The sequence below is a fragment of the Mesoplodon bidens genome (genome assembly GCF_964165515.1).
Source record: "Mesoplodon bidens genome assembly, chromosome: 1".
Taxonomy (NCBI): domain Eukaryota; kingdom Metazoa; phylum Chordata; class Mammalia; order Artiodactyla; family Ziphiidae; genus Mesoplodon; species Mesoplodon bidens.
Window position 1 is genome coordinate 107,245,567 of NC_138176.1, and position 24,538 is coordinate 107,270,104.

General features: G+C 49.7%; 2 protein-coding genes across 3 annotated transcripts in view; one reads left to right on the forward strand and one right to left on the reverse strand.

Moving 5' to 3' along the window:
- Positions 1-2,665: 2,665 nt before the first annotated feature.
- On the forward strand, positions 2,666-3,784 carry TMEM271 (transmembrane protein 271; the record flags this gene model as incomplete). Its single annotated transcript, XM_081239892.1, has 1 exon — positions 2,666-3,784. The coding sequence occupies one exon, from the start codon at positions 2,666-2,668 to the stop codon at positions 3,782-3,784; it is 1,119 nt and encodes a 372-aa protein (XP_081096018.1).
- A 20,331-nt stretch (positions 3,785-24,115) lies between these two features.
- The window catches only part of PIGG (phosphatidylinositol glycan anchor biosynthesis class G (EMM blood group)), a 40,392-nt gene continuing 39,969 nt past the window's right edge, over positions 24,116-24,538 (reverse strand). For both annotated transcript variants that reach the window (XM_081241039.1, XM_081241036.1), the window contains exon 13: positions 24,116-24,361. In XM_081241039.1, coding sequence (XP_081097165.1) covers positions 24,148-24,361 — 214 coding nt within the window. In that variant the 3' untranslated portion in view covers positions 24,116-24,147. The remainder of the gene's footprint in view (positions 24,362-24,538) is intronic.

A 24,538-nucleotide genomic window follows, 5' to 3' on the forward strand; every position in this document is an offset into this window, starting at 1 on the left:
GGAAGACTCTGTTAGGATCACAGTGCCAGGTGCCTCAGGGTTTGTTGCAAGGACTGAACAAGAAAGCCCTGGGGAGCACTCTTTACATTGCCGGCAGGACAGAGGGCACCCAACAAAAGTTAGGTCCAATTAAGGGAGCTGAAGCTAAGGTCTAAGAAATGAAAAGGCTGAGGATGTGGCATGGGGAACATAAAGTAGAAAAAGGCAACAGCACATGCCAAGGCCCTGCTTGTGGAAGAGTCACGGCTCATTTAAGGAACATAGAGGTGTTCATGGGGAGGGAAGTGTCTAGTGAGGGGGGGCGTGGCGGGCTCGAGAGGAGAGAGGAGGCCAGATCCCGGAGAAACACTAAACCACAGACCTGCCTAGTTCAGGTCGTTCGATTTGAGAGGCTGCTGCACGACCCCGACCCCCAGCCCGCCCAGGCCGACTCAGGTCTCCTTTCGAGGCCCGGCGCAGGACCAGGCGACGTCAGCTCCCTTCTCCCCGCAAAGCCTAATCAATCGGGCTGCTGCGGCACCGCATTGGGAATGGAGAAGCAGCTCCATCCTTCACGGAGGTGGCTGCAAACCTCGTCTCCCTGGAAACCGAAATAATCATTGGAAGTCAGCTCATGGCAACTCCGCTTACGCGCGTGGGTGCCACGATTATTATACAAGCTGATTTACACACTGTCCTTTTAAAACCTATACACCATAAATGTGAAAGAAGGCTCACTACCCCTACTTTTCTGGCAAGTCGTTATGCATGCGGAGCAGGACGGAATCAGGAGGTTCAGCCGATGTGCTAAAATCTGCGCCCCCCGCTAAAAATACAGCGAAACCCGCTCCTTCTCCGCACAGCTACTGACGTTCAAGTCGATCCCACGCAAATGTCCAGAGAGCCGCATGAAGGGCGCTCACATATATTCACTGGGCAGATGGCTTCCGTGAAACGTGGGCGAGGGACCCCTGCGCGCGGGCTTCCTGGCGAATGCGGGTGAGGCTTTCTCCAGACGCAAGGGGCCTCTGGGGGCCTGTGCCCCTGCTCACCGGGCACCATGACACTCTGTGAAGGAAGGGGCACGACGCTGTGAGTTCTGGGGGACGTCTTCACAGGCCTGAACTTGCCAAACGGGCGGCAGGAACGCGGGTGTGTTCTCAAGCACCCCTGCACCTCCCCCGTCCCCTCCTCCCCCAGCGCATTCCCTAGCCGCTGCCACTCCCGCCTCCCCCTGGATCCAGCGCAAAGTTATTTAACGCTGCAATTAGCCGGCAGGGTGAGTCATCGGCTCCCCGTGCCTCGCTGCAGCAGCGGCAGCGACAGTGTGGAAAGAGCCGAGGGCGCGGGCCCAGCCGCTCGGCCCGGTGGGACCTCAGAGGGCTTTCCAGAGACGCCCCTCCCAGGTCTGGTTCCGGGAGGAGGATGGGGGCCCAGAGAGGCCTGGGGGAAGGTCATCTCCACGCCCCACCCATCCCCAAGCCTTCCTCTCCCTCATCGAGAGTTCTTCTCGGCCCGCGTCGGTCGGAAGGAGGCGATTTTACCCTCCCCCGCGCTGCACCCCCTCCGCCGCGTTGCTCTCAGGCCATGAACCGCTTCTGATGAGTTAACTCACTCGCACCCGCATCTGGGGGAAATTCCTGCATGATCCCTGAGAAGGGCTTTTGAGACTAAAGCGCAACGAGACTCCTCCGAGGTTCTGCCTGAGGCTTCACCTCTAGTTCCGCAACACTTCCACCCCCTCCCCCGCGCGCTCGAGCCAGAACTAGCCGGGCGGCGCCGGAGGGTCGCAGCACCTGAGCTCCTCCTCCAATCCCTCCCCCCCCACCCAGCATCCAGACTCCCGCCCTCATCCCGCCAGCAGCCCGGCTCACCCTCCCCCGAGCTCCCCTCTCCCCGTCCCTTCCCGCCCCCCCGCGCTCAAACCTCCTTCCCACCCGGGCTCTTCCTTCTTCCGCTCTCCCCCAGACTCGCCTCTTCCCCTGTCCCACAGTCAGGCTCTCCCCCGTAGCCCCTCAGCGCCGGGGCTCCCCTATTCCTGCCCCCAAGCTGACCTCCCAGGCTTCCTGATTTCTAGCGGGCCGGTGGGCATGGAGTGAGACCCCAGCCCTGTGACCAGGGGAGCGCAAACGCAGGGTCTCGAGAGGTGGGAGGTGCCGGAGGTGGGGCCTGGGGGCATCAGGGGAGGGAGGCAGGGGTGGGGGGTGTTCCCAGAGAGGCCAGGGGCGCTGATAGGGGGGAGGAAGGCGGAGAGACGCGGCGCGCGGGCACCTCTCCTTGGGGAGGCAGCAGAGGGGTATCCTAGGGGCTACGAGGGTTGGGGGTTGGGGGGAAGGGGGAAGGGGGGAGGGCGGCGCCTGGGCCTGGCGCACCGGGCCGCGGCTGGGTGGGGGGGGAGCTGAACGTCCTGGGAGGGGCGCCGCGGGCTGGGGAGTGGGCGCGCGCGTCCTGCGGTCCTCCGCGTCGCATCGGTTCCCTGCGCGGGGCCGCGGCGGCGGCGGGAGGTGGAGGATGCGGGCTCCGGCGGCGGCGGCGGCGGCGGCGGCGGCGCGGGCCCGGGAGGACGCGGGAGGATGAGGAGGAGGCCGGCGGTCCGGCCGCGCGGCGCCGGGAGGAGGCGCAGGCGGCGGGGGCGGCGGCGGGCGGCGGCGGGCGCGCGGGGTGCGGGCCGGCTCGGGCGCGGAGGATGAAGTGCAGCATCCGCGGGGCCTGCGCCGCGCTCTCCTCCTGCCTCCTGCTCGCCTGCGCGCTCAGTGCCGCCGCCGTCGGCCTCAAGTGCTTCTCGCTGGGCTCGGAGCTGCGCGGGGAGCCGTTCCGGCTGGGGGCGGCCGCCGGCGCCTTCTACTCGGGGCTGCTGCTGGCCGCCGGCCTCTCGCTGCTCGGCGCCGCCCTGCTCTGCTGCGGGCCCCGGGACGCCCCCCTCGCGGGGCCGGGGCCGGGCCCGGGGCTCGGGGTCCCCGCGGCCCCAGCAGGGGCTCCGGAGGCTGCGCCGGGCGAGCCGGGGAGCGCAGCCGGGTCCTCGGGGCGGGTGAACAGCCAGAACCTGCTCCTGCTCGGCGTTCTCGTCTTCATGCTTGGGGTCCTCAGCGCCTTCGCGGGCGCCGTGATCGACGGCGACACCGTGTCCCTAGTGGAACGCAAGTACTCCCACTACTGCCTGCCCCCGCGGGCGCCGGCTGCGGCCCCCGGCCCGGCCCCGGGCACTGCGGCCGCGGCCCCCGGCGCGCCGCGCGGCCGCAGCACCCTGGACAGCGCCACGTCCGCCAAGTGCCGCCAGCTGAAGGACTACCAGCGCGGCCTGGTGCTTTCCACCGTCTTCAACTCGCTCGAGTGCCTCCTGGGCCTGCTCAGCCTCCTGCTGGTCAAGAACTACAAGTCTTCGCAGGCCCGGCGCGGCCGGCGCGGCCGGCGGAAGGGAGGCCGGGCCCTGGCGCGGCCCCGCGGCGGCCCGGGGTTCCGTGCGCAGCCGCCAGCCTCCCGGGCGCGGCGGGGCCGACGGGGCCGGCGGGGGCGGAGGCTGCAGCAGCGGCCGAGCGAGGCTTCCATCCTGTCCCCGGAGGAGTCGGACTTCGCCGCCCCGGGGGACTGCGCGGGCTTCGCGGCGCGCCATTCGGTCTCCTACATCAACGTGGGCGTCTTCCACGCGTTTGACGAGGCGGGCGTGGAGGTGTGCTGCGGGGGGCACCCGTCTGTGGAGCTGCCGGGGTACGCGCCCTCGGACCCCGACCTCAACGCCTCCTACCCCTACTGCTGCCGGCCGCCCTGCGAGGCGGCGCGCCCCTGGGAGCCGAGCCGGGCCTGCTGAGCCCCCGGGCCGATCCGGATGTACTGCGGCCGCCTTCCTTCCCGCCACCGCAGCGAGGGAGGTCGGGGGCTGGCGGGGCGCAAAGCCAGGCCTCTCCGTGGCGACGCATCTTCAGGGGCGGTCTGGCCCAGCGCCTCTTGAGGTCCCCCGCCACGAGACTGGCCCTCCAGTATGATTATTTCTGTGTCTGGGAGGTTTCTCTTCTTTTCTGTGTCTGTTCGTATCCGGACTCCATTTTAAAGTTTACAATAAATGTTTTGGGGTTGGCTCGCCCCACCGCACTTATCTTTGGCAAGTCCGTTCCCTGGGCGCCCTCCGAGACCCGAGTGAGAGCTCACCCAGAGAGGGTTATTTCGCGGCGGGAAGAACGCTCGCTGAGAGGACAGAAAGACAGAGCAGCTGGTCCTTTAGGAATGGAAGAAGTGAAGAAGCACCCAACAGCAACACTTTGTACACGGATGTGCCTGCTTTTGTTGATACTTTCTTACTGTAAAGCTCTCCATGAACAGTGAAAATGTTTGGTACATTTATTGCAATTTAAAATTGGTGAGTTCCTTTATTAAATTAATTGCCATGTTATTGGAGATATTCATCAAATTGGGGTTAGAGGATGTCGACAGAAATCCGTTTTGGGGGGAAATGATTGAATTTGGTCAGACAAATGTTGAGTTTGAACAGTTGTATTATGCTAGTTGGTTGACTAAATCCAACCTCTTTCTGAGGCTAAATTTCTGTGTGTATATCAGGTCCCATACAATTTCTTTTTCTGGAAACTGGCGATGGGGTTTTTACAGCAAAGCTGAGCTTATTTTGGTTCATACATATGAACAATCCAATCCTATTCTGGAAAATCACAGTCATAGTTTTTCTGGCAAAGGTTATTATCCTGTTGATTAATTCATTAATCTGGTGATTTTGAATATTATAGCATTTCATTTGAAATATACCCCTTAAATAGCCTTAATTGATGTGAAGGTCATACTTTCAAATCATTAGGATAGGGCCTCCCTGGTGGCGCAGTGGTTGAGAGTCCGCCTGCCGATGCAGGGGATACGGGTTCGTGCCCCGGTCTGGGAGGATCCCATATGCCGCGGAGCGGCTGGGCCCGTGAGCCATGGCCGCTGGGCCTGCGCGTCCGGAGCCTGTGCTCCGCCACGGGAGAGGCCACAACAGTGAGAGGCCCGCATACCGCAAAAAGAAAAAAAAAAAAAAAAAAATCATTAGGATATGCATGTGTGTGCATGTTTACACATGCAATATGAAATGCGTTCCAAATGATGGTGAAGTGTTTCCACCCAGTCTTGTGCGCTGACTGGGAGCCAGGCAGGCTCTGAATCTTGGGAAAAGGTGATCCCACTCCCATGTGCTGGAATTGTGGTGCCAGGCAGGTGTGCTGCTAATTCTGAACGTGCTCTAAGCAGAGCCCCACCTTGACCCAAATGGTGTATGCCTCCTACAAAAGGAGTTGAGGATACACTCTGTGCTCTGCTAGGGTGAGCACAGCACAAGACACTTGAGGTGACAAAAGCTACGGAAATAATGTGTAATCTCTCTAGAGTGTATAGGGGTCCACTTCTAACTGTGAAAAAGTAGCCAGATTTAGCGTTGGAAATGTAGTTTCCAGGTGCAGGCTCTGGGGTGAGGTCTCTCCTTAGCTCCCAGGTGCGCTGCCTGCATCTCAAGTTCCTGTGTACCCAGGTGACTGAGGCCCACATCCAGCCGGGACCTGGCCAGACTGCCCAGCTGCAAAGGAAACTGCTAGAGAGAGGAGGCCCTCTTTCTACTCAGAGAAGTGCAGACCTGTCACCATTCAGTGGAGGTGGCAAAGCCGTCGTGCTGATGCTTGGACAATTACTTTGAAACCTGGGGATTCTGATCGAAGACACCATGGGCAGTGTCTTCTCCTTGTTATGCTCATGCCACCCGAGGAAAAAGAATCATTCAGAGCCAATCTACTAGGTCCTCATCCACAGACCTCTTCAGATAATGGTCCATACTGGGCCTCTGGATTCAGCCAGGCTGAGGACCCGGCCCAAGTAGTCCCACTGCCGGTCCTTATGGCCTGGTGCCCCCTGCCCCCACAGCCCCAGCCCACTGGCCATCAACGTAAGTAGAAAAAGTGATAAGTGGCAGCAAAAGTGACTTTTAAAATACTTTTCCCCATCTCCCTAAGCGGCACTCCCCAATACGGCACTGCCAGGCGTTTCCTGCCCCCTGAGCAGGGCTGCTCCTCCCTCCTGGAGCAGAGACCTCACTGGCAGCTGCAAGGCTTACCTTCCAGAACTACACAAGGAGGCAGCCTGGCCAGTGTGTGCCCCCTGGCTGGTCACATGGTGGGCTCTTGCGGAAGGCAGATGGGCAGGGACCCCCGGCACAGAGCAAATATGTGAGCAGCACAGACATCAGATGTCAGACCCTCCCATATCCTTCCTGTTTTCTGAGGTTCTGTCTTACACGGTTTGTGCAGCTGAAAATGTTAGATGCCTTATGAATCTTTCAAATTTGCAAGCAAAATCAAGCATCAAACTTTCCTTGGGATAGAGCAGAAGGCAGAACGGGGCGGGGCAGCAGAGAGCATCTGGGGGTGCAGACAGCGGCTTCTCCCCTGTCAAATGTACGTTTGACCAAGAAGCCAGATGGGCTTTTTAAAGATGTGTTTCTAACTCCATGAATATGGTTAAGTCCACGTTATAGAGGCTGATATAATGATGTGGGGATACCAGGGTTTTAATTTTTAAAGTTTACTAGAGGAAATAAAATCTCAAATGTCCCTACACTCAAATTGTTCCAAAGACCAGTACTCAGGGAAACGAGTGGAGAATCGTGAAGCTGCCCAGCTTCCTTCTAATTGGGACGAACTTCCTGTGATGGCTCCAGAGTCCTGGAAGTTTATCCACCGCGCAAGCCCTTCTCATTCACGTTTGTTCTCCTTTTTGAAAGTTTAAGTTAGTTGTTTAGAACTGATTCTTTATGCTCCTTGGAAAATAATGCCAGTTCTTGGAGCTTTCTTAAAATATGGTTCTTATTCTATTTCTCAGAATTATAATAAACTCTTGGCCTGGTGGAGGCCAGACCAAGAGTTTATTATCATGATGAAATACCAAAATTAAACACATTTTAGTGTTTTTACATCACTTAATGCTGAGTTTGTAAGTTACTATTTTAAACATAAAGGTTGTTTACATTTAAAAGAATAATTTAATTAACACTGCACATGACACAGTCACCAAACAAGCCGTGTTTTCTTAAGACTGATGAACCAGTGATCCCAGAGTGCCTGGGTTTACATGCCTCCTCAGGCAGAAGAGGTGCTCTTGGCAACACAAATCGCAACCACAAAACTGAATTTTTGACTGATATTCAATTAAACAATCATTTAATTAAAAAAATAAGGCAGATGGTGTTTGTGGTGAAGATGAAACTGCTGGTGAGCAATGTTTTTACTCTTGGCTGGTGTCATGACACCGAGCAGGTGGGAACCTCCAACGTGTACAGAGGCACACACATACGTGTGTACGCACACATATGAATACACACACATGCACACAGTTATGTGCAATGCATGCATGCACATATGAGCGTGCACACACATCACATGAGTGCACATACACATAGGAAAGCCCACAAAGGCACACGTGTGCACATGTACACATGCATGCATGTGTTCATACTCCCACACATACACTTGTTTGCAAGCACATGCACCAGTGTATGAACACACACACACACACACACACACACAGCCTCCCCGGCGATGTCTGAGGGCCAGGCCAGTGGCCCTGCCTGGGGCACCCAGGCCGCCAGGTGCAACGTGTCAGGTGGAGTGGCCTGGCCGTGGGCTGGTGCTTTTCCCTTGACAAGGCATCATAGCAGCACCGCTTGGAGGGCACCTGTGGGTGCTGAGCGGGACCACATAGACCTGCACACTCTGTCACATCCAGGTGTGGCAAGCTGGTGGGACGGCTCCTCACCCAGAAGCCAGCACAGCACAGCCAGCCACAGCAGGGATGCGCCGGGGTCCAGGAGGCTGGGGGCAGGCCGAGTTCCCAGGCTCCCAGGCGGCAGTGTTGCTGAGACACTGCTGGGCTTGGTGGGCACTGACCTCTGGGTGACCTCTGGGCCGGGGGAGGGCTGCACGCAAGCCCTCAGTGTTGTTATTGCCCCAAAGCACTGTTTTCTCACCAAGATATGAATGAAAATTAATAAATGAGAGACGAAGAAAAATGAATTCTGGCATATAAATAAGTATAAACTCTTTATATACCTGTGTACCTATTTTTATAGGAGACAGAGGCAGCAGCCTAGTGTCCGTTGGTTTATTTTCTGGATGATCCAATATCTTTGCTTAATTTGCTACTTTTCAGCCTAGTGATTGACAGGAAAAAAACCCACCAAAATGGAAAGAAAATGTAACTTTGGAAAACAGTGCCCGTACATCATTATGTCCCCAGTTTGAATTCTAAGGACTTACTGGGGAGGTGGGAGAAAGCCTGGTGGTTCCTGTCGCTGTTTATAATGGTTTTCTTAAAATCTCCATGTTTGTTTCATCTAGAGAAGCTGCGATGTGAGTTTCATGTAGAGAAGCCACGATCTCTACTTTACCTTCTTACCTACTATTGATCCTCAACAGAATGTCAATAGAAATCCTGTTACTTTAGGATCAGTGAGATCTGTGTTAAAGCACGACACATTCCACAAAATGATCATTTCCTTCCTGTCTCTGTGTGGCGCTTGTCCTGATCGAGCAGACTGCGTGGTCACGACCACTTGGGCTATACCGAGGGCAGGAGCTCCCAGCAGACCGGGGCGGGGGGGGGGCGGGGAATGGGGACGCCCCTGACACCTGGAGGAGTGCCTTTCTCCCTGACCCCAGGCTGGCTTCGGCTGCACACCTGCGATGCCCTTCCACTATTCCTACACCGCCAGCCTGAGCCCTTTCTTCAGCTCCACTCCTGATACAACTTTCTCCTAAAACGTGTGTCAGATCGTGCTGTCCTACCCAGAAACTTTCAAGAACTGCCTTTTCTGAAGTAACCCTCATGGACCTGGCCCAGCCTGACCCTTCACCCTTCTCTGTGGGCCACAGGGAGCTCCTGTTTGGTGGGGCCGAAGTAGGTGTGGCGACCGAGGCTGGTGTGCTTCCTTGGGGAAGCTAACGGAGCGGCGTCGCTGAGTCAGGGAGGAGAGAAAGGGGCACGAGGATGTGGGCCTGGACCTTCGCAGGGGTCTGTGCTGCCTCGGGCGCCTGGACGTTTTAGGAGCTTATCTTAGTTTCCTGGGGCTGCTATCACAGGCTTCACAAACTACGTGGATTAAAACAGCAAGTATTTATTCTCTCACAGTCTGGAGGCCATAAGTCTGAGGTCAGGGGGTCGACAGGGTTGGCTCCTTCTGGAAGCTCTGAGGAAGAATCCATTCTGTGCCTCCCTCCAGGCTCCTGGGGGCCGGCAGTCCTAGGCGTGCCTGGGCCTGTGGACTCACTGCTATCTCTGCCCGCCTTTGGTGGCCTCCACCTCTGTGCATCCTTCTCTGCCTCTTAAAAGGACACCATTGGCTTTAGGTCCCTCTCTAGTCCAGAGTGATCTGCAAAGACCCTATTTCCAGATAAGGCCATGTTCTGGGTGAACAAGAATTTGGGGGGGACAGTGCTGAACTATATTGAACCCAGTACAGAACTCAGTCGAGGCTGAGCGGTTTGCTCCTTGCTTCCTGCCTGGGGCCAGCTCTGAGGACCCCTGGGGACAGGCACCCCTCCCCTGAACCGGGGCACAGGCATGAAGCTGGTGGAGACCTCGTCAGCCCTCAGATGAACATTCTAAAAGAAGCTGAAAGAGTAAAATTAATCCCCTGCGGCGAAAACTTTCTGAAAATAAGTTCCATTTGGTGTATGTGCAAACACTTTCAGATAAGAGCCCCGGAGACTGCGATATTTTGTGAATCCAGCCTGGAATGTATCACTCTCCTCTTCTTGGCAGGTTGGGGAGTGGGTGGCCCTGGTGTCAGAGGCTCTCCTCCCGCTGGGAGACTCCACTCGTGTTCAGGTGAAAGGCCACGGACTGTGTGCTCCCGGCCCCAGGCTGCTCTGAAAGGGGGCTTTTCCCATCTCCAGGCCTCTCTGCCTGGGGCAGCGTGGGACCCTGCTGCGGCCTTGGTCTTGCTCATTTTAAGGGCTTCCTCCCCACCTGCCCTTTCACCTCCCAGCCTTGGTGCACACAGTCCCCTCAGCGCCTCTGCCCATTCCTGGACCCTTGTCCCCGCCCCGTGTCGTGGCCCCGCTGGAATGTAGCCTTTGCTGGGAGCGCCCCTCAGGTGCACCTGCTGGACCACCTGCTCCGCCGGCCCTTGAGGCAGTGCCCCTGCCCCTGCCCAGTGGAGCCGCCCACAACTGTGAGCTCTGCTCCCCTCCTGCCTCCCTCACCTCTTGCCATCCCCATCCCTTCCTGGAGGCTGGGAAAAGCTCCAGGGCTGCCGGAGACCATGCCCTCACCTGCCCATGCAACTAGCCTTGACGGAGCCTGCATGCCAGCCCCCGGGGTCCCACACCTGCCGCCATCTCTGTCAGCACAGGCATCACCTGATCACGGGCTAACTTGTCTTGAGGGCTCACCATGGGCCAGGCCCCATGTGGCAAGCACTTTGCAGCCACTGCCTCCCCTAATCCTGGAAATGGCACTTTACAGGTGGGAAAACTGAAGCTTAGGGAACGTGCTGTGTGCCCGGGATGGAGCTGGTGTGAGAGCAGCAGTCTGAGCCCAGTGTTGCCCGGTGCCTGGGCCCCTTGCGTGTTGCAGCCACAAGCAGGACCAAGGTTCTGTTCCCAAGTGGCATTTGTGGGAGTTTTGTGAGCCCAGGCGTGGGGTGGGCGGTGTAACAATCTCCGGCTCCCTCCAGACCTCTGTGCCTTCAGCCACTGGCCTGCTCACTGCCCCCTTCAGGGTCTGCCGCGGACCAGCCGGACGAAGAAGACCAAACCAACCAGAACCAGAAGGCAAGGGGTAAGGAATGGAAACAGCACCGACGAATGGGTTCAGAAGGACCAAGACAACTGTTGGTTGCAAGGCAAATTTTATTGCGCTACAGTTGCAGATGATATAGACTAGAGAAGGGAAGGTTCCAGATGGTGGTTTATATGATATAATGACTGTCTCGGCTCAGGGTTAGCTTCCCTGGGAGAAAACCCATAAGCCCAGAACCATCCAAAATAACCTGCACGTGCAGGGGGGAGACAGCTTTGCTTGTCTCATTTTACATTCTTTCTGATCTCTGGGCCCTGGTGATTTATCTTCCATGGAACGGAACAAGGAGGGGAACAAGTAGGGACAGTCCCTTCGAGCAGCGGCGGCAGGCCTGGCACGTCCTGCTCTCTTGGCTGACTGCTTCCCACGAGGGTCCCTCAGGACCCTAAACTCAGCTCAGCATCTCCCTCTTCTTGGTTGAGGGACTCCCTCCCTACGCCCGTCACCAAGCCCCTCAACTCAGCCTCTGCTAATTCATCTCAGTGTTCGTTCAACAGCTACCCACTGGGCCAGATGCCCGGAATTCCAGAGGGTGCTGCACGCTCCCTCCCTGCCACTTGCCCTGATGCAAGTGCATGTGCTCACTCTTGGGAGACTGGAGGGTAAAGAGACTTTCATATTCTTTTTTTTCCATACTAAGTGCACAAATCTGGTTGTATTTTACACATAAGGCACATCTCAATTTGGACCGGCCACGTTTCAAAGACTCAATAGCTGCCATGGCGAGTGGCTGCTGACCAGCCTAACTTCGGACAGCCTCCTCCCCAAATGTTTCCTTTATTTTGATCAGTAAAAATGTTAAATATAATGTACCTCATGTGATATAATGCACGCATATCCACTGTCTAGATTCAGTTTACATTGCATCAAAAACAAAACAGAAAACTCTTAACGGTCTAAAATGTCATTCCCCGTACTTGGTCCCCATTTCTCTTCTATTTTTAAATATGTAAAGTGGTACATGGACAGCCAGGGTGTCCCCCTTATCCTCTGGGTCACCACTCATCTCTCGTTGGTTGTGGGTCATGCCTGGGGTGTTTTCGTGCTTCCACAACAAAAGTGTGTATCTGTGCACATTATATAGTGTTGCTCTGAATTTTTTTTTTAATTGAACTATAGATGATTTACAATGTTGTGTTAATTTCTGCTGTACAGCAAAGTGATTCAGTTATACATATATATATGCATTCTTTTTGATACTCTTTTCCATTATGGTTTATCACAGGATATTGAATATAGTTCCCTGTGCTATACAGTGGAACCTTGTTGTTTACCCATCCTGTATATACTAGTTTGCATCTGCTAATCCCAAACTCCCACTCCATCCCTCCCCCTTGGTCACCACAAGTCTGTTCTCTATGTCTGTGAGTATGTTTCTGTTTTGTAAATGAGTTCATTTGTGTCATATTTTAGATTCCACATATAAGTGATATCATATAGTATTTGTCTTTCTCTTTCTGGTGTACTTCACTTAGTATGAGAATCTCTAGGTCCAACCGTGTTGCTGCAAATGGCATTATTTCATTCTATTTTATGGCTGAGTAGTATTCCATTGTATATAGTACCACATCTTCTTTATCCATTCCTCTGTCGATGGACACTTAGGTTGCTTCCATGTCTTGGCTACTGTAAATAGTGCTGCAGTGAACATTGGGGTGCATGTTTTTAAACTTTATGCAATGGTGTCATACTGAGAAGAGTTCCTGGACCCAATTCCAATGACTGTGTGTGGAGGCTTCTTCACACCAAGCAGTTCTTGATGCCAGCGTGGAATCTGAGAATTCCACTCAATTCTGACACTATCAGCCCAGAGATGGAATCTGATTTTGCTCCACTTCAGACTCCGAGCACAAGTCTAGGTTGTACCTCTGACCGACTGACTATAAATCAGAGGTTCCCACGAGTCCCTCCTCTGGGTCGTTCCATTAATTTGCTTGAATGGCTCAGAGAGCTCAGGAAAACCTTATGTTTACTCAGTAGTGTAGCGATTTATTATTAAAGGATATTAAAGGATATGAATCAACAACCAGATGAAGAGACACACAGGGCCAGGTCCTGAACAAAGGCGCTTCTGTCTTTGTGGAGCTGGGGGCCCAGCACGGTGGCACCAGGAACCTTCCTGGTTCCCTGACATGGAAACTCTCCAAAAAGGGTCAAAAAGAGCTCCTTTTTTTTGTTTGTTTGTTTTTATGGAGGCTTCATTAAACATAGTCATGACTGACTAAGTCATTGGCCAATAGTGATTGACTCAACCTCAGCCCCTCCCCTCCCCTCCCCAGAAATCAGGGGGTGGGACTGAAAGTTCCAGCCCCCTAATCACCTGGCTGGTTCTCCAGGCAACCAGGCCCCACCCTGGGGTGGGATACAAAAGTCACCTCATTAACATAAACCCAATTGTGATAGAAAGGGCTTGTTACGGATAACAGGACAGCCACTTCAACTTCATGATTGTGAAACACTTTCAGAAACTGAAGACAGGAGGCCAAATATTATAACAAAGGAGACTCCCATTGCTCTCATCGATACGAAAATTCCAAGGGCTTTGGGAGCTGGGAGACAGGAACTGTGGGTGAAGAGCAAAGAGATCCGAGAAACACATTTCATCACATGCGCATTTTGTAAATGATAATATCACAGGACACGTAGTGTGTTAACCTCAGCATCATGTTGTTGAGATTTGTTGGTGGTCTTACTGGAACTCTTGTTCCCGTATTCTAACTGCTGTGCTGTGTCCAATCGTGTAGCCAACCCTCAGCTCATTTGCCATTTCCCCACTGAGTCACTCCTAGGGGATTTCCTTTCTCCCGTTACAATCCTTGCTGCACAAAACCCCTCACCTGTCTCATTCCCAGGGAAGGCTTCTCTAAGCCCCAAACTCCGTTGTGTTCCTGGGGCCTGTGCCTTTCTGCTCTCCCAGGAGCTGCACTGTGGGGGCTCTGGGTAGGCGTGTGTACGGCCTGCCCCCCCTGCAGCTCAGGGCCATCTCCTGAACCTCCCTCAGAGACCCTCGCGTTTCCTCTTGTTAGTTGCTGTGAAATGGTATCTCACAGTTCTCACCTGCATTTCCACAGTTACCAGTGAGGTATTGACCGCTCTGTAACTCCTACATTCTTATTCTCTAGCATGAAAAAAAATTGCTTGTCTTTTTACTGATTGATTTCTAGACACATACCCTGGGTACTACTCCTTATCCCAGAGTTGAGTTGCCTTTTCGTTTGTTTGGGGTGTCATTTGTCAAAAAGTAAATCACATTTATTAATCCTTTCCTATATGGCTTGTGATAAATAAAGAAAACGCAGATTAAGTCATCAGCCACTGAAGTGCTGACTGACATGCACCCTGAGAGGAATTTAGGAGGAAAACAGGATGAGCGATCTGTGCTTTGGACAAGCAGGCTCCTTAGATCATTAGATGCATATCTCAGGAAGAATTTTAATGAAGCCAGGCTCTTGCATCTTCCCCTACATAGAAAAGCACTAAAAGCTTTAACTTGAGATGTCTGTTCTTTGTGAATAGCAGTAGTCTTTTACCAAGATGTAAGCTTTACTGCACATATTCCCAGGCCAAAGATTATATATAAACTAGGCTTCTCCCCTGACCTCTTCAGAGCAGTTTCTCAGAGCTACTGAGTGGCTGTCTCCCAGGCCATTGTCCTCAGTAAGGTCCCTGAATAAAATTTAAGCTCACAACACATATGTTGTGCACTTTTCTGTAAGTCGACGCTTGTCTTCTTGTTTCTCGCTTAAGAAATTCTCCCTATCCTGGTGGTTTTTTGTTTTGTTTTTTTTTTTTGGCCCCATAGACTCTTCATTGCAGGGCTCGGGCTTCTCTCTAGTTGTAGTGCGCGGGCTAATTAGTTGCGGTGCGCGGGAGTAGTTGTGGCGCGCTGTCTCAGTTGCCCCACGGCATGTGGGATCTTAGTTCCCTGACCAGGGATCAACCCGTGTCCCCTGCATTGGAAAGCGGATTCTTAACCACTGGACCGCCAGGGAAGTCCCTATCCTGATGTTTTAAAGATATTTTTCCTTTTCTTGTAAAAGTTTTACAGTTTTGCTTTTATATTTAAGTTGTTGGGGCCCAGGGTAGGCTGCCCCAAAATGTGCCTCAATGGCATATGGATTATTTAGAATTAAAGTTACTTAAGAAATGGCCAATGCAAAAGGACACTCTGAACCTCCTCTCTGTGCCCTGAAAGCAGGAAATAATTCTCCCATGTGAAGGTGCCCTCCCTGTATCTGGACGTAGAAGGACACCCTTATCTCCAGGGACAGGGAATTAGGACTGAGAAGCCTGTCTAAAGAAACCTTGTTACTTTTAAATTTTATTCCCCAAGCCCAGACTCTGCTTAGATTCTTCACTAATTGAGCACTAAAGCCTAAGTTTCTTTGTCCTCTCAATTCCTCACAAATTTATAGTTTCTTTGTCTAAAAAGTATAAAAGCTGCCTACTTCGGCCACTTCTTAGGTACTATTTTTATGAGACCTCTGTGCACATGTATTAAATTTTGTTTCTTTTTCTCCTGTTAATCTGTCTTGAGTCAGTTTTTTTTTTTTTTTTTTTTTTTTTTTTTGTGGTACGCGGGCCTCTTACTGTTGTGGCCTCTCCCGTTGCGGAGCACAGGCTCCGGACGCGCAAGGCTCAGCGGCCATGGCTCACGGACCCAGCCACTCCGCGGCATGCGGGATCTTCCCAGACCGGGACACGAACCCGTGTCCCCTGCATCGGCAGGCGGACCCTCAACCACTGCGCCACCAGGGAAGCCCTTGAGTCAGTTTTATTACTAGTCCAACCACAAGAACTCACGAGGGATAGAGAGAGAAATTTCCTCCTTCCCAATAAGGCCTTTAATCCATCTGGGAAGTTATCTTTGTTTATAATTTAAGGTAGAGATCTCACTTTATCCTTTATTATTAGGTATAAATATACGTGTTAACCAACATTTTAGCATCTGAGATGAGACCTGATTAAAATAAAAAGGTGTTTATTTGGGGTTTGTTAGGACTGTAGCCCAGGAGACACAGATTCAGGATTACTTGAATTGTGTTCTGTGGGACCTCAAAACAGGGGACGCGTATGAAGGCAAAATCAGCAAGGTTACAGTTAGTTAAATGAGTTTTTTATCAAGAATTATAACTGGAGTTGGCAAGAAGTAAGGATGCTAGTTAAGCAAGGATTGGTTGGAGTCCGAAATGTTTCCGTAGTTAGAAGGGGAGACCTTGAGATCATAAGGTTACAGCTGGCAGTGGCTAGCAGATACTGTCTTGAGAACGGCTGGTGGTGTCCTTGAGTTTAATACGGTTCAGAAAATTCAAGTTCTCAGTGGTGCAGGTAGTGTCTGAGACCAGGTCCTCAGTGGTTGCCTGACTCCATCTTTGTATGCCTTGAGGCAGGAGATAGATGGGCCCTTGGCTGAGCAGCTGGAGTTTGTCCCCTGTGGACAGATACTGCCAGATGAAGAGGAAGAGAAGCTGAGCCCTGCCCAGATAAGAGACCACATATTTCTCATTCTTGAGGTCAAAGAGACCTTCCCAACTATACATGCACAGAAAGACTCCTTGGAGGTCAAAAAGGGAGTGATGTCAACCTACCTGTAGGCCTCTTCACTAGAATCCATCTTGGCTAAGAGATGCATGCACATACATGGGAGGATCCTGAGATAAAGCAAATATGGACTCAAAATGAGGCAAAGCAAGATGATTGGCCGAAGGAAACCTGGAAGAAATGCCCCATAAAAGTGATTCAAACTACCACGAAGGGGCTTCCCTGGTGGCGCAGTGGTTGAGAGTCCGCCTGCCGATGCAGGGGATGCAGGTTTGTGCCCTGGTCCGGGAGGATCCCACATGCTGTGGAGCGGCTGGGCCCGTGAGCCATGGCCGCTGAGCCTGCACGTCCGAAGCCTGTGCTCCACACTGGGAGAGGCCACAACAGTGAGAGGCCCACGTACCGCAAAAAAACACAAAACACACACACACACAAAACTACCATGAAGACCACTCTCTCTCTGAGCCTACCTCTGTGTGCCTATTCACACGTACTCTTTTCCCTCCTAATAAACACTTCACTTATTACACTACTTTCTGTTTCTTTCTGGAAATTCATTTTCTGCAAAGCCGTACAGGCCAGGGCCTTGTCACTGGCCACTGGTCTAGTGGCTAGGATTCAGCGTTCTCACTGCCACAGCCTGACTTCAGTCTCTGGCCAGGAATCGAAATCCTGCTTCAAGCCGCTGCAGGCCAAGGCCACCCAAGATCATGCCTGAGCTATTGTTGCCGAAAACTTGGCCTCTGTGCACTGGTGCCGAATCAAATCTCAGAGACAGAGTTTTGGGTGAAGTAGAAAAGAAGAGCTTTATTGCTTTGCCAGGCAAAGGGGGCCACAGTGAGCTCATGCCCCTCAAAAACTGTGTGTCCCCACCCGGGAGGATTTGGTGAGGAGTTTTATAGCAATGGTTCAAAGGCAGGTTGCTGGTAAGGATCAGGGTGTGTGCAGGGCCTGCGCTCCTTTAATCTGGCCTCAGGTGGTCTCCTGATGAGCTTCTCTGGTTCCTTTAATCTGGCTTCAGGTGGCCTCAGGTGGTCTTCTCTGGAATGAAAAATGCTGACATCTTCCATTTGTTGGAGGTTTTGGTTCTGTAAGAAGCTCAAAGATATTGGTTTTTTAAAAAAATTATTATTTATTTTAGGCTGCATTGGGTCTTTGTTGCTGCACGCGGGCTTTCTCAGTTTGCAACAAGCGGGGACTACTCTTCATTGCGGTGGCTTCTTGTGTTGCAGAGCATGTGCTCTAGGCGCTTGGGCTTTAGTAGTTGTGGCACGTGGGCTCAGTAGTTGTGGTGCACAGGCTTGTTGCTCTGTGGCATGTGGGATCTTCCCGGGCCAGGGCTCAAACTCATGTTCCTTGCATTGGCAGGCGGATTCTTAACCACTGTGCCACCAGGGAAGCCCAAAGATATTGTTATGTGTATCCCTTGAGGCAGAACCAGGACCCTCCCCCAAGGCTGCGCTATTGTTTCTTGGCTACTCCTCCCTTGTCTCTGCATCCCCTCCCTTCCCTGATTAGCAAATGTTTGGACCTGCCATTTAGGACTCAGGGAAGGTCATGGAGGCTGGAGTCTGTAAACAAGAAACAGGGGACACAGAAAGGCTTCTGTGTCCAGGAGCCCCACAGGGTCCTCTTCAGTTTCACTGTTTACTCTATTTATAATTCTAATTTGTCATCAGATGTGTGTGTGTATCTATCTGTCATCTATCCATGTATCTCCTTTATCATTTTATCTTTATTGTATGGGTAGCTACTTTTTCTCACACCTTTTCTTTTTTATTTCAGTGCCTCTATTAAATCTATTATTTTTAAGCTGTTTGTAACATCATCTCTCACATAAGGGAACAAAATTTGCCACCCCAAAATGTGTCTTACAGCATATTATTTTAAGCTGGTTATTTTCTAAGAAACAGCAGGACATGGGGAAAACTCTGAAAACCAAGCAGGAATTTCCTTCCCTTTTGTAAGAAACATTTACACTTGTAAGGGAAATCTCCATTTGTGAGGGCGTCTTCACCTCTATACCAGGAAGAGGAGGGTGACCAAATCTCTAGAAACTCTTAACAGTGGAGAAGGCACTGACTTAAATCTGCATCACAATCTTACCCTTGTTTACTGTGCTTTTCCTGTAACCGCCCATAATTGATTCATCCCACCCTAAACATCCTGTTTTGTCTTTAGCTGAGGATGGTATTAAAGGTGAGGGCTTTGGCCATTTTGGTCAGTTTTCCTGGGTCTCTCCCACGTATACGTATTAGTAAACTTTTGTGAAATAAAATTCATATTTTATGGCAAGACAAGAAGAATTTAAACATAAAAAGTTTTCTCGGGCTTCCCTGGTGGCGCGGTGGTTGAGAGTCCGCCTGCCGATGCAGGGGACGCGGGTTCGTGCCCCGGTCTGGGAGGATCCCACGTGCCGCGGAGCGGCTGGGCCCGTGAGCCGTGGCTGCTGGGCCTGCGCGTCCGGAGCCTGTGCTCTGCGGGGGGAGAGGCCACAACAGTGAGAGGCCCGCCTACCGCAAAAAAAAAAAAAAAAAAAAAAAAAAAAAAAAGTTTTCTCTGCCCTTTGGCCTCCTATCTCCCCTCACCGTGCACTGTGTATCTGCATTATGCATCAAGCAAACCTCTCCATTGGCAGGAACACCTGCTCAACCATAAAGAGCAACATTCTCCCAGTGTCAACAAGATAACTCCTTAAAGATAACATTCCGTCTAGATCTTCTAAGGGGTCACATGACCAATCACGATGACACTTAGATCTGGATTATGTAAACTGTCAATAATACATCTTTTGATGTATAGCCCTCTGTCTCAAGAAAAGTATATAACTATGCCTTGACTTCTAACAGGCAGAAGAGTTCTCAGAGTTTTCTGAGATGCTCTTCATGGGTTATAATCCTCAAATTTGGAGCAAATAAAATTTTCCATTTCTTCCTTAGATTGACTAATTAACTTCTCATTGACAGTTTGATTTTCTCCTGTTAATTTGTCTCATGTCAATTTAATTGTTAGACCAGCGGGAAGAACCTAGAAGGGGCAGGAAAATTTCCCCCTCCCCGATACTCACATGTATTGATATTCTATATTTACACAAATTTTCTTCCATGTTATTCATTTTTTTCTATTGAACTGCATGTCCAATGTCTTCCTTCAGAATGTTGCTCTTGGCACTTTCCATGTGCACTTCAGATAAGACTGTCATGTACCCTGCATTACCTTGCCAGGGCGCAGGCTAGAATTGCATGGGGTTTACACATTACTCTGAGTAGAATGCCATCCTGTAATTTTGAGTCCTTCCGTCTTTGAATAGGTCTCTCTCACCACTTATTTGGGTCTTCTTTTATGTTTTTCAATAAAGCTTAATACTTTTCTTTGTAACTGCCTTGCCTGACTTTTGTTAGATTTTCCCTGAGATGCATTTTAGTTTTTGTGGCTATTGTAAATGTTGCCTTTTAAAAAACTTCATTTTCTATTCGGTTATTGCCGGTGTAAAGACTGTTACTGACCTGGTGTACTAATTTTGTAACCAACCACATTGCAAAAATTTCTTTTTAGTTCTAATTATTTGTCCATTTCCAATATCATCTGTGACTAATAATGTTGTCTTCCATCTGGTTCTACAAGGGCCAGGTCATTAACCACTGCAGTTGTTAACCTACTGTTACGGAACACAAGTCCATGTGCCCGACGCACAGTGAGGCCAAACAAACCAAAACGTCGGCGTTTGGAGCAGAGAAAGGTTTATTGCAGGGCCACGTGAGGAGACGGGTGGCTCAAATTCCCTGATGGGAGTATTTCCCAGCCAAAAAATGCACATATACTGACTGCTCCCCTACCTCTTCGGAGCAGTTCCTCAGAGCTACCTGAGAGGCTGTCTCCTAGGCTATTTTGATCAGTAATGTCCCTGAATAAAACTGAAACTCACAGCTCTCATGTTGTGCATTTAAAAATTTCAGTTGACATAAATGATATCCTTGGTTTCCAAACCCTCTGCAAGTGATCCAAGGGTTCTTGCTAAGACCTCTGCTGGGGCCCAAGGTAGGTAGAAAAATGTACGTCAATGGCATTTTAGTTAGTTTGAATTAAAGTTACTTAGGAAATGGCCAACACAAGAGAGACACTCTGACCTTCTTCTCTGTGCCCTGAAAGCAGGAAATGTCTCCCATGTGAAGGTGCCCTCCCTGCATCTGTACGTAGAAGGACACCCTTATCTCCAGAGACAGAGAATTCAGGGCGAGAAACCTGTCTAAACAAACCTTTACTTCTTTACTACTCACACCCAAATTTTGCTTACATTCCTTTTTATCTATTTATTTATTTAGTTGTGTTGGGTCTTAGCTGTGGCATGTGGGATCTAGTTCCCTAACCAGGGAGCGAACCCGGGCCCCCTGCATTGGGAGCACGGAGTATTAACCACTGCGCCACCAGGGAAGTCCCATAAATTCCTTACTAGTCAAGCATCCAAACCTAAATTTCTTTGTCCTGTCACTTACTCTCAAATTTATTGTTTCTTTGTCTAAAAAGTATAAAAGCTGCCTGCTTTGGCCATTTCTTAAGTCCTTTCTAAGTGACCTCTGTGCTCATGAATTAAGTTTCTGTCTGTCTCCTGTTAATCTGCCCTGTGTCAATGTTATTAGTCCAGCCACAAGAACTCAAGGTGGGTACAAGGGGAAATTTTTTCCCTCCCCAACATCTCCAACACAAAGTTGAGTAGAGGTGGAATGACAGGCCTCCTCTTCTTTTTTCTGAGTTAAGTCATTAAGTATGAGGTTTGCCTGGAATTTTGGTAGATACTTTTTAACATTAAGGAAGTTTCTTCTATTTTTAGTTTGCTAAGAGTTTATTTGGGGGGGATGGATTTGTTTTTTTGTGTGTGTGGTTTTTTTCCAATATAAATAAGCATTGAATTCTATCTATGTATTTTTCCATTGATTATCATGATCATTTGTTTTGTCAACCAAAGAGGAAAAAAAGCCACAGAAGCTTGCAACTAAGAAAAGAGTTTATTTGGGGTCTTAAGAATTATAATTCAGGAGGTACAGATTCAGATAAAACCAAAAGCGTGTTCCAGGGAATAGAAAGAGTCAGAAGCTTATAAACCAAAAGCCATGAGGCTGTGCTCTGACACAAGAAAGGAAATATTTGTCCTTAAGCGATGGCTGTCATTAGGGTGAGGGTCAGATTAGTATCTGGAGTTTCTGGCAGATGCCTTCACTGGGACATTAACTGGTCAAAAGGTCAGATTCCATTCAGGTTGGGACCATATAAGCTCCCGCAGTGGCCCCCAGCTCCATTTCAGAGCTCTCTTAGCAATACTGACTCCATTTTTTTCCTTCCACAGTTTTTTCCTGGATTAATCTGTTACTGTGGTAAATTATACTAATCCACTGTTCAATTTTAAGTCAAGCTAATACTACATCTAATTTGAAAGTCAATTGTACTATTGTTTTATCTGTCTATTCCTATTTCCACCCCTGTAAGCAACCATTTTCTTTGATAATATGCCTCCATATGTATGGAAAAAATGATTACTGTGCTCGTTATTTCCATTTTAGACTATTACTGATTTTAAAAAAAATTTTTATTGAAGTATAGCTGATTTACAATGTTGTGTTAGTTTCAGGTGTATAACAAAGTGAATCAGTTATACATATAAATATATTCACTTTTTTTAAGGTTCTTTCCCTATATAGGTTATTACAGAGTATTGAGTAGAATTCCCTGCGCTCTACAGGTTTGTTCAGGGCTCTGCTCGAAGTCGCTTCTTCAGAATAGCTGATTGTGAACACCTTCTCTAAGAACAGTATTTTGGCCACCCTTTACACACTTCCCTTCTTTATTATTTTCTTCTCAGCAGGGAACAATGGATCTGAGTTATATCTGCCTTCTTCCATTAGAATGTCAGCTCCATGAGGGCAGGGTTTTGCCTGTTTTGTTCACTAAGGTTCCCCAGAGCCCAGGATGTGCTGGCACCCAGGAAGCAAATACTTGTTCAGGAGCTGAAATCAGGCTCTAATTCCTAGTACTTCAGCGAGAACGATCAGAGGTTCATTCTTTCGAATAAACTCTACAGGCTGCCTGTGATGGGCACCAAGCACATTAAGAGCAACAGTGGGTCAAACCGCTGTGCCCGTGGTCACGGCGCTCCTCACCGCCGTAGCTCAGCAAAGGGGCACCAGGTCCCTCAGGACATGCTGGCAGAAGCGGACCGATCCCTCAAGAGCTGGGAATGTACCTGATAACACAGGATGCGCCTGGACCGTGAGGTTGTCTCCAGGAAAAGCCCCGTCACTGAATGCCATTTGTACTTGAAAGAATGACAAACTGGTTGCCAGGGTTTGGGCATGTGGCAGCCATTTCCTTGAAAACGAACCAAGTGAGACTGCCAGTTCAAGGAAAAAAACACTCAGTATTTGCTGTCGACCATAAAATTTGAGTTTTCACATGTAAGTAAAGTTTTGGAAAACTTACAGTTGCCACTGTGAGCTTCCAATATTTAGAAACTTTTCTGATGAGACTGTTGGTGACATAACAAGTGAATTTGGGTGAATGATGGACTGGGTCAACATTCGGAAGATCTATATAGCTTAAAGAATCATTTTTTTCCAAATGATAATACAGATGTTACAGAATCACAACCGTGTAAAAGATCCATTCAGGGAGCAAGACAGATCAATGGATTTTAATGAAGCAGAGCATGAAAGTTCATTGGTATGGTTTCAGATTCCACAATGCAACTGAGCTGTTCTTTTTTTAAAATAACTTTTATTTTGAAAAGTTTAAATCTCACAAGTTATAAAAATATTACTGAGAGTCCCACGTACAATTCACCCAGCTTTCCCCAACAAGAGTACCTAACATGGCCACAGTCCTTGTCAAACCTGGCAGCGGACATGGGTGCCAGTCTGTTCACTCAGGTGAGACCTGAGTAGGTCTTCACCTGTTTTACACACGCTCATTTCTTCTTTCTCCAACTAACCCTTAAGAAACTATCACAGCTCCAATTTTAGTGCAGTATCAAGAAAGAATATCCATGATGATCAGAAAAGGGTATTAAAGTACTCTTCCCTTTTCCAATGACCTATCTGTGCGACTGCTGCAACCACACACACAGACCACAACCGACAGATGCAGAATCCAACCGCCTTCAGTTAAGTCAGACATTAGATTTACAAAAATGTAAAGCAATGCCACTCTCCTCGCTCAATGTTTTTGTTTTGGAAAATATATTTTTCTTTAAAATGTTATATTAACACACAATGGGTTTATAACCTTATTTTCAAATGAATACATATTTTTCAATGTCTTAGTTTTAATTTTAAATGCCATAAATGCTGACAGACGTAGCCCACATAAACCCAAGCAGCTGGGGGCCCTGGTAGTTCCTGAGTTCTGCGAGGGGGCCCCGGCAGCAGATGAGCCCCATCCCACAGAGCCCCCAGGCCCTCCGAGGCTCCCGTGCACCGTGACAAACCTGGAAACGTTTTATTCTTCAGTTTAAACAGATAAATTTGGGTAACTTATCCAGAGGAAATTAAAAGTTCAGAAGTTTCTGGAGTGATTGTCAACAGGGGAATACAATTCATATCCAAACTAAGTATTTTAAAATGACTTTTTAAAAACACTTACTATTTAACCTAAATTCAAGTACAGTAGTCAAAGAAATGGAAACTATTCATCAACCTTATAGAATTCACACCTTGTTTTTTTAAGAATGATCTTGCATTTAAACAGATTCCTTTCATTATGCAAATCTATGAAGTAAACACTAAAGTTTAAAAAATATATATTTTTTAATAGCTTAGTCTAAGATTTCGTGTTGGTTTGGTCCATGGCTGTGAAGAATATACAGACAGCAGCTGTGATGAGTAGATGCATTCCCTCATAGAGAAGTTTTGGAGAAAACACACTCCATATAAATAAATGATAACGCAGGGATGTCACCAAAATGATATATGCAGAAACTGGAATAGAACAAATCAGTGCGTAGCAGAAGCAAGCATGACTCAGTGCCGAACCGCTGTTAATAAAAAGGGAAACATGCATTAGTACACGCCACTTCTGGATCATGTGAGGCATGAACACACACAAATAATCGATATTTGTACTTTGACTACAGTTAATTCCTGTTCCTGGGACTTAGTCTGGTGGGCACTGTGGCGCCCGAGGAGAGGACAGCTGTAGACAGGCACCTCCA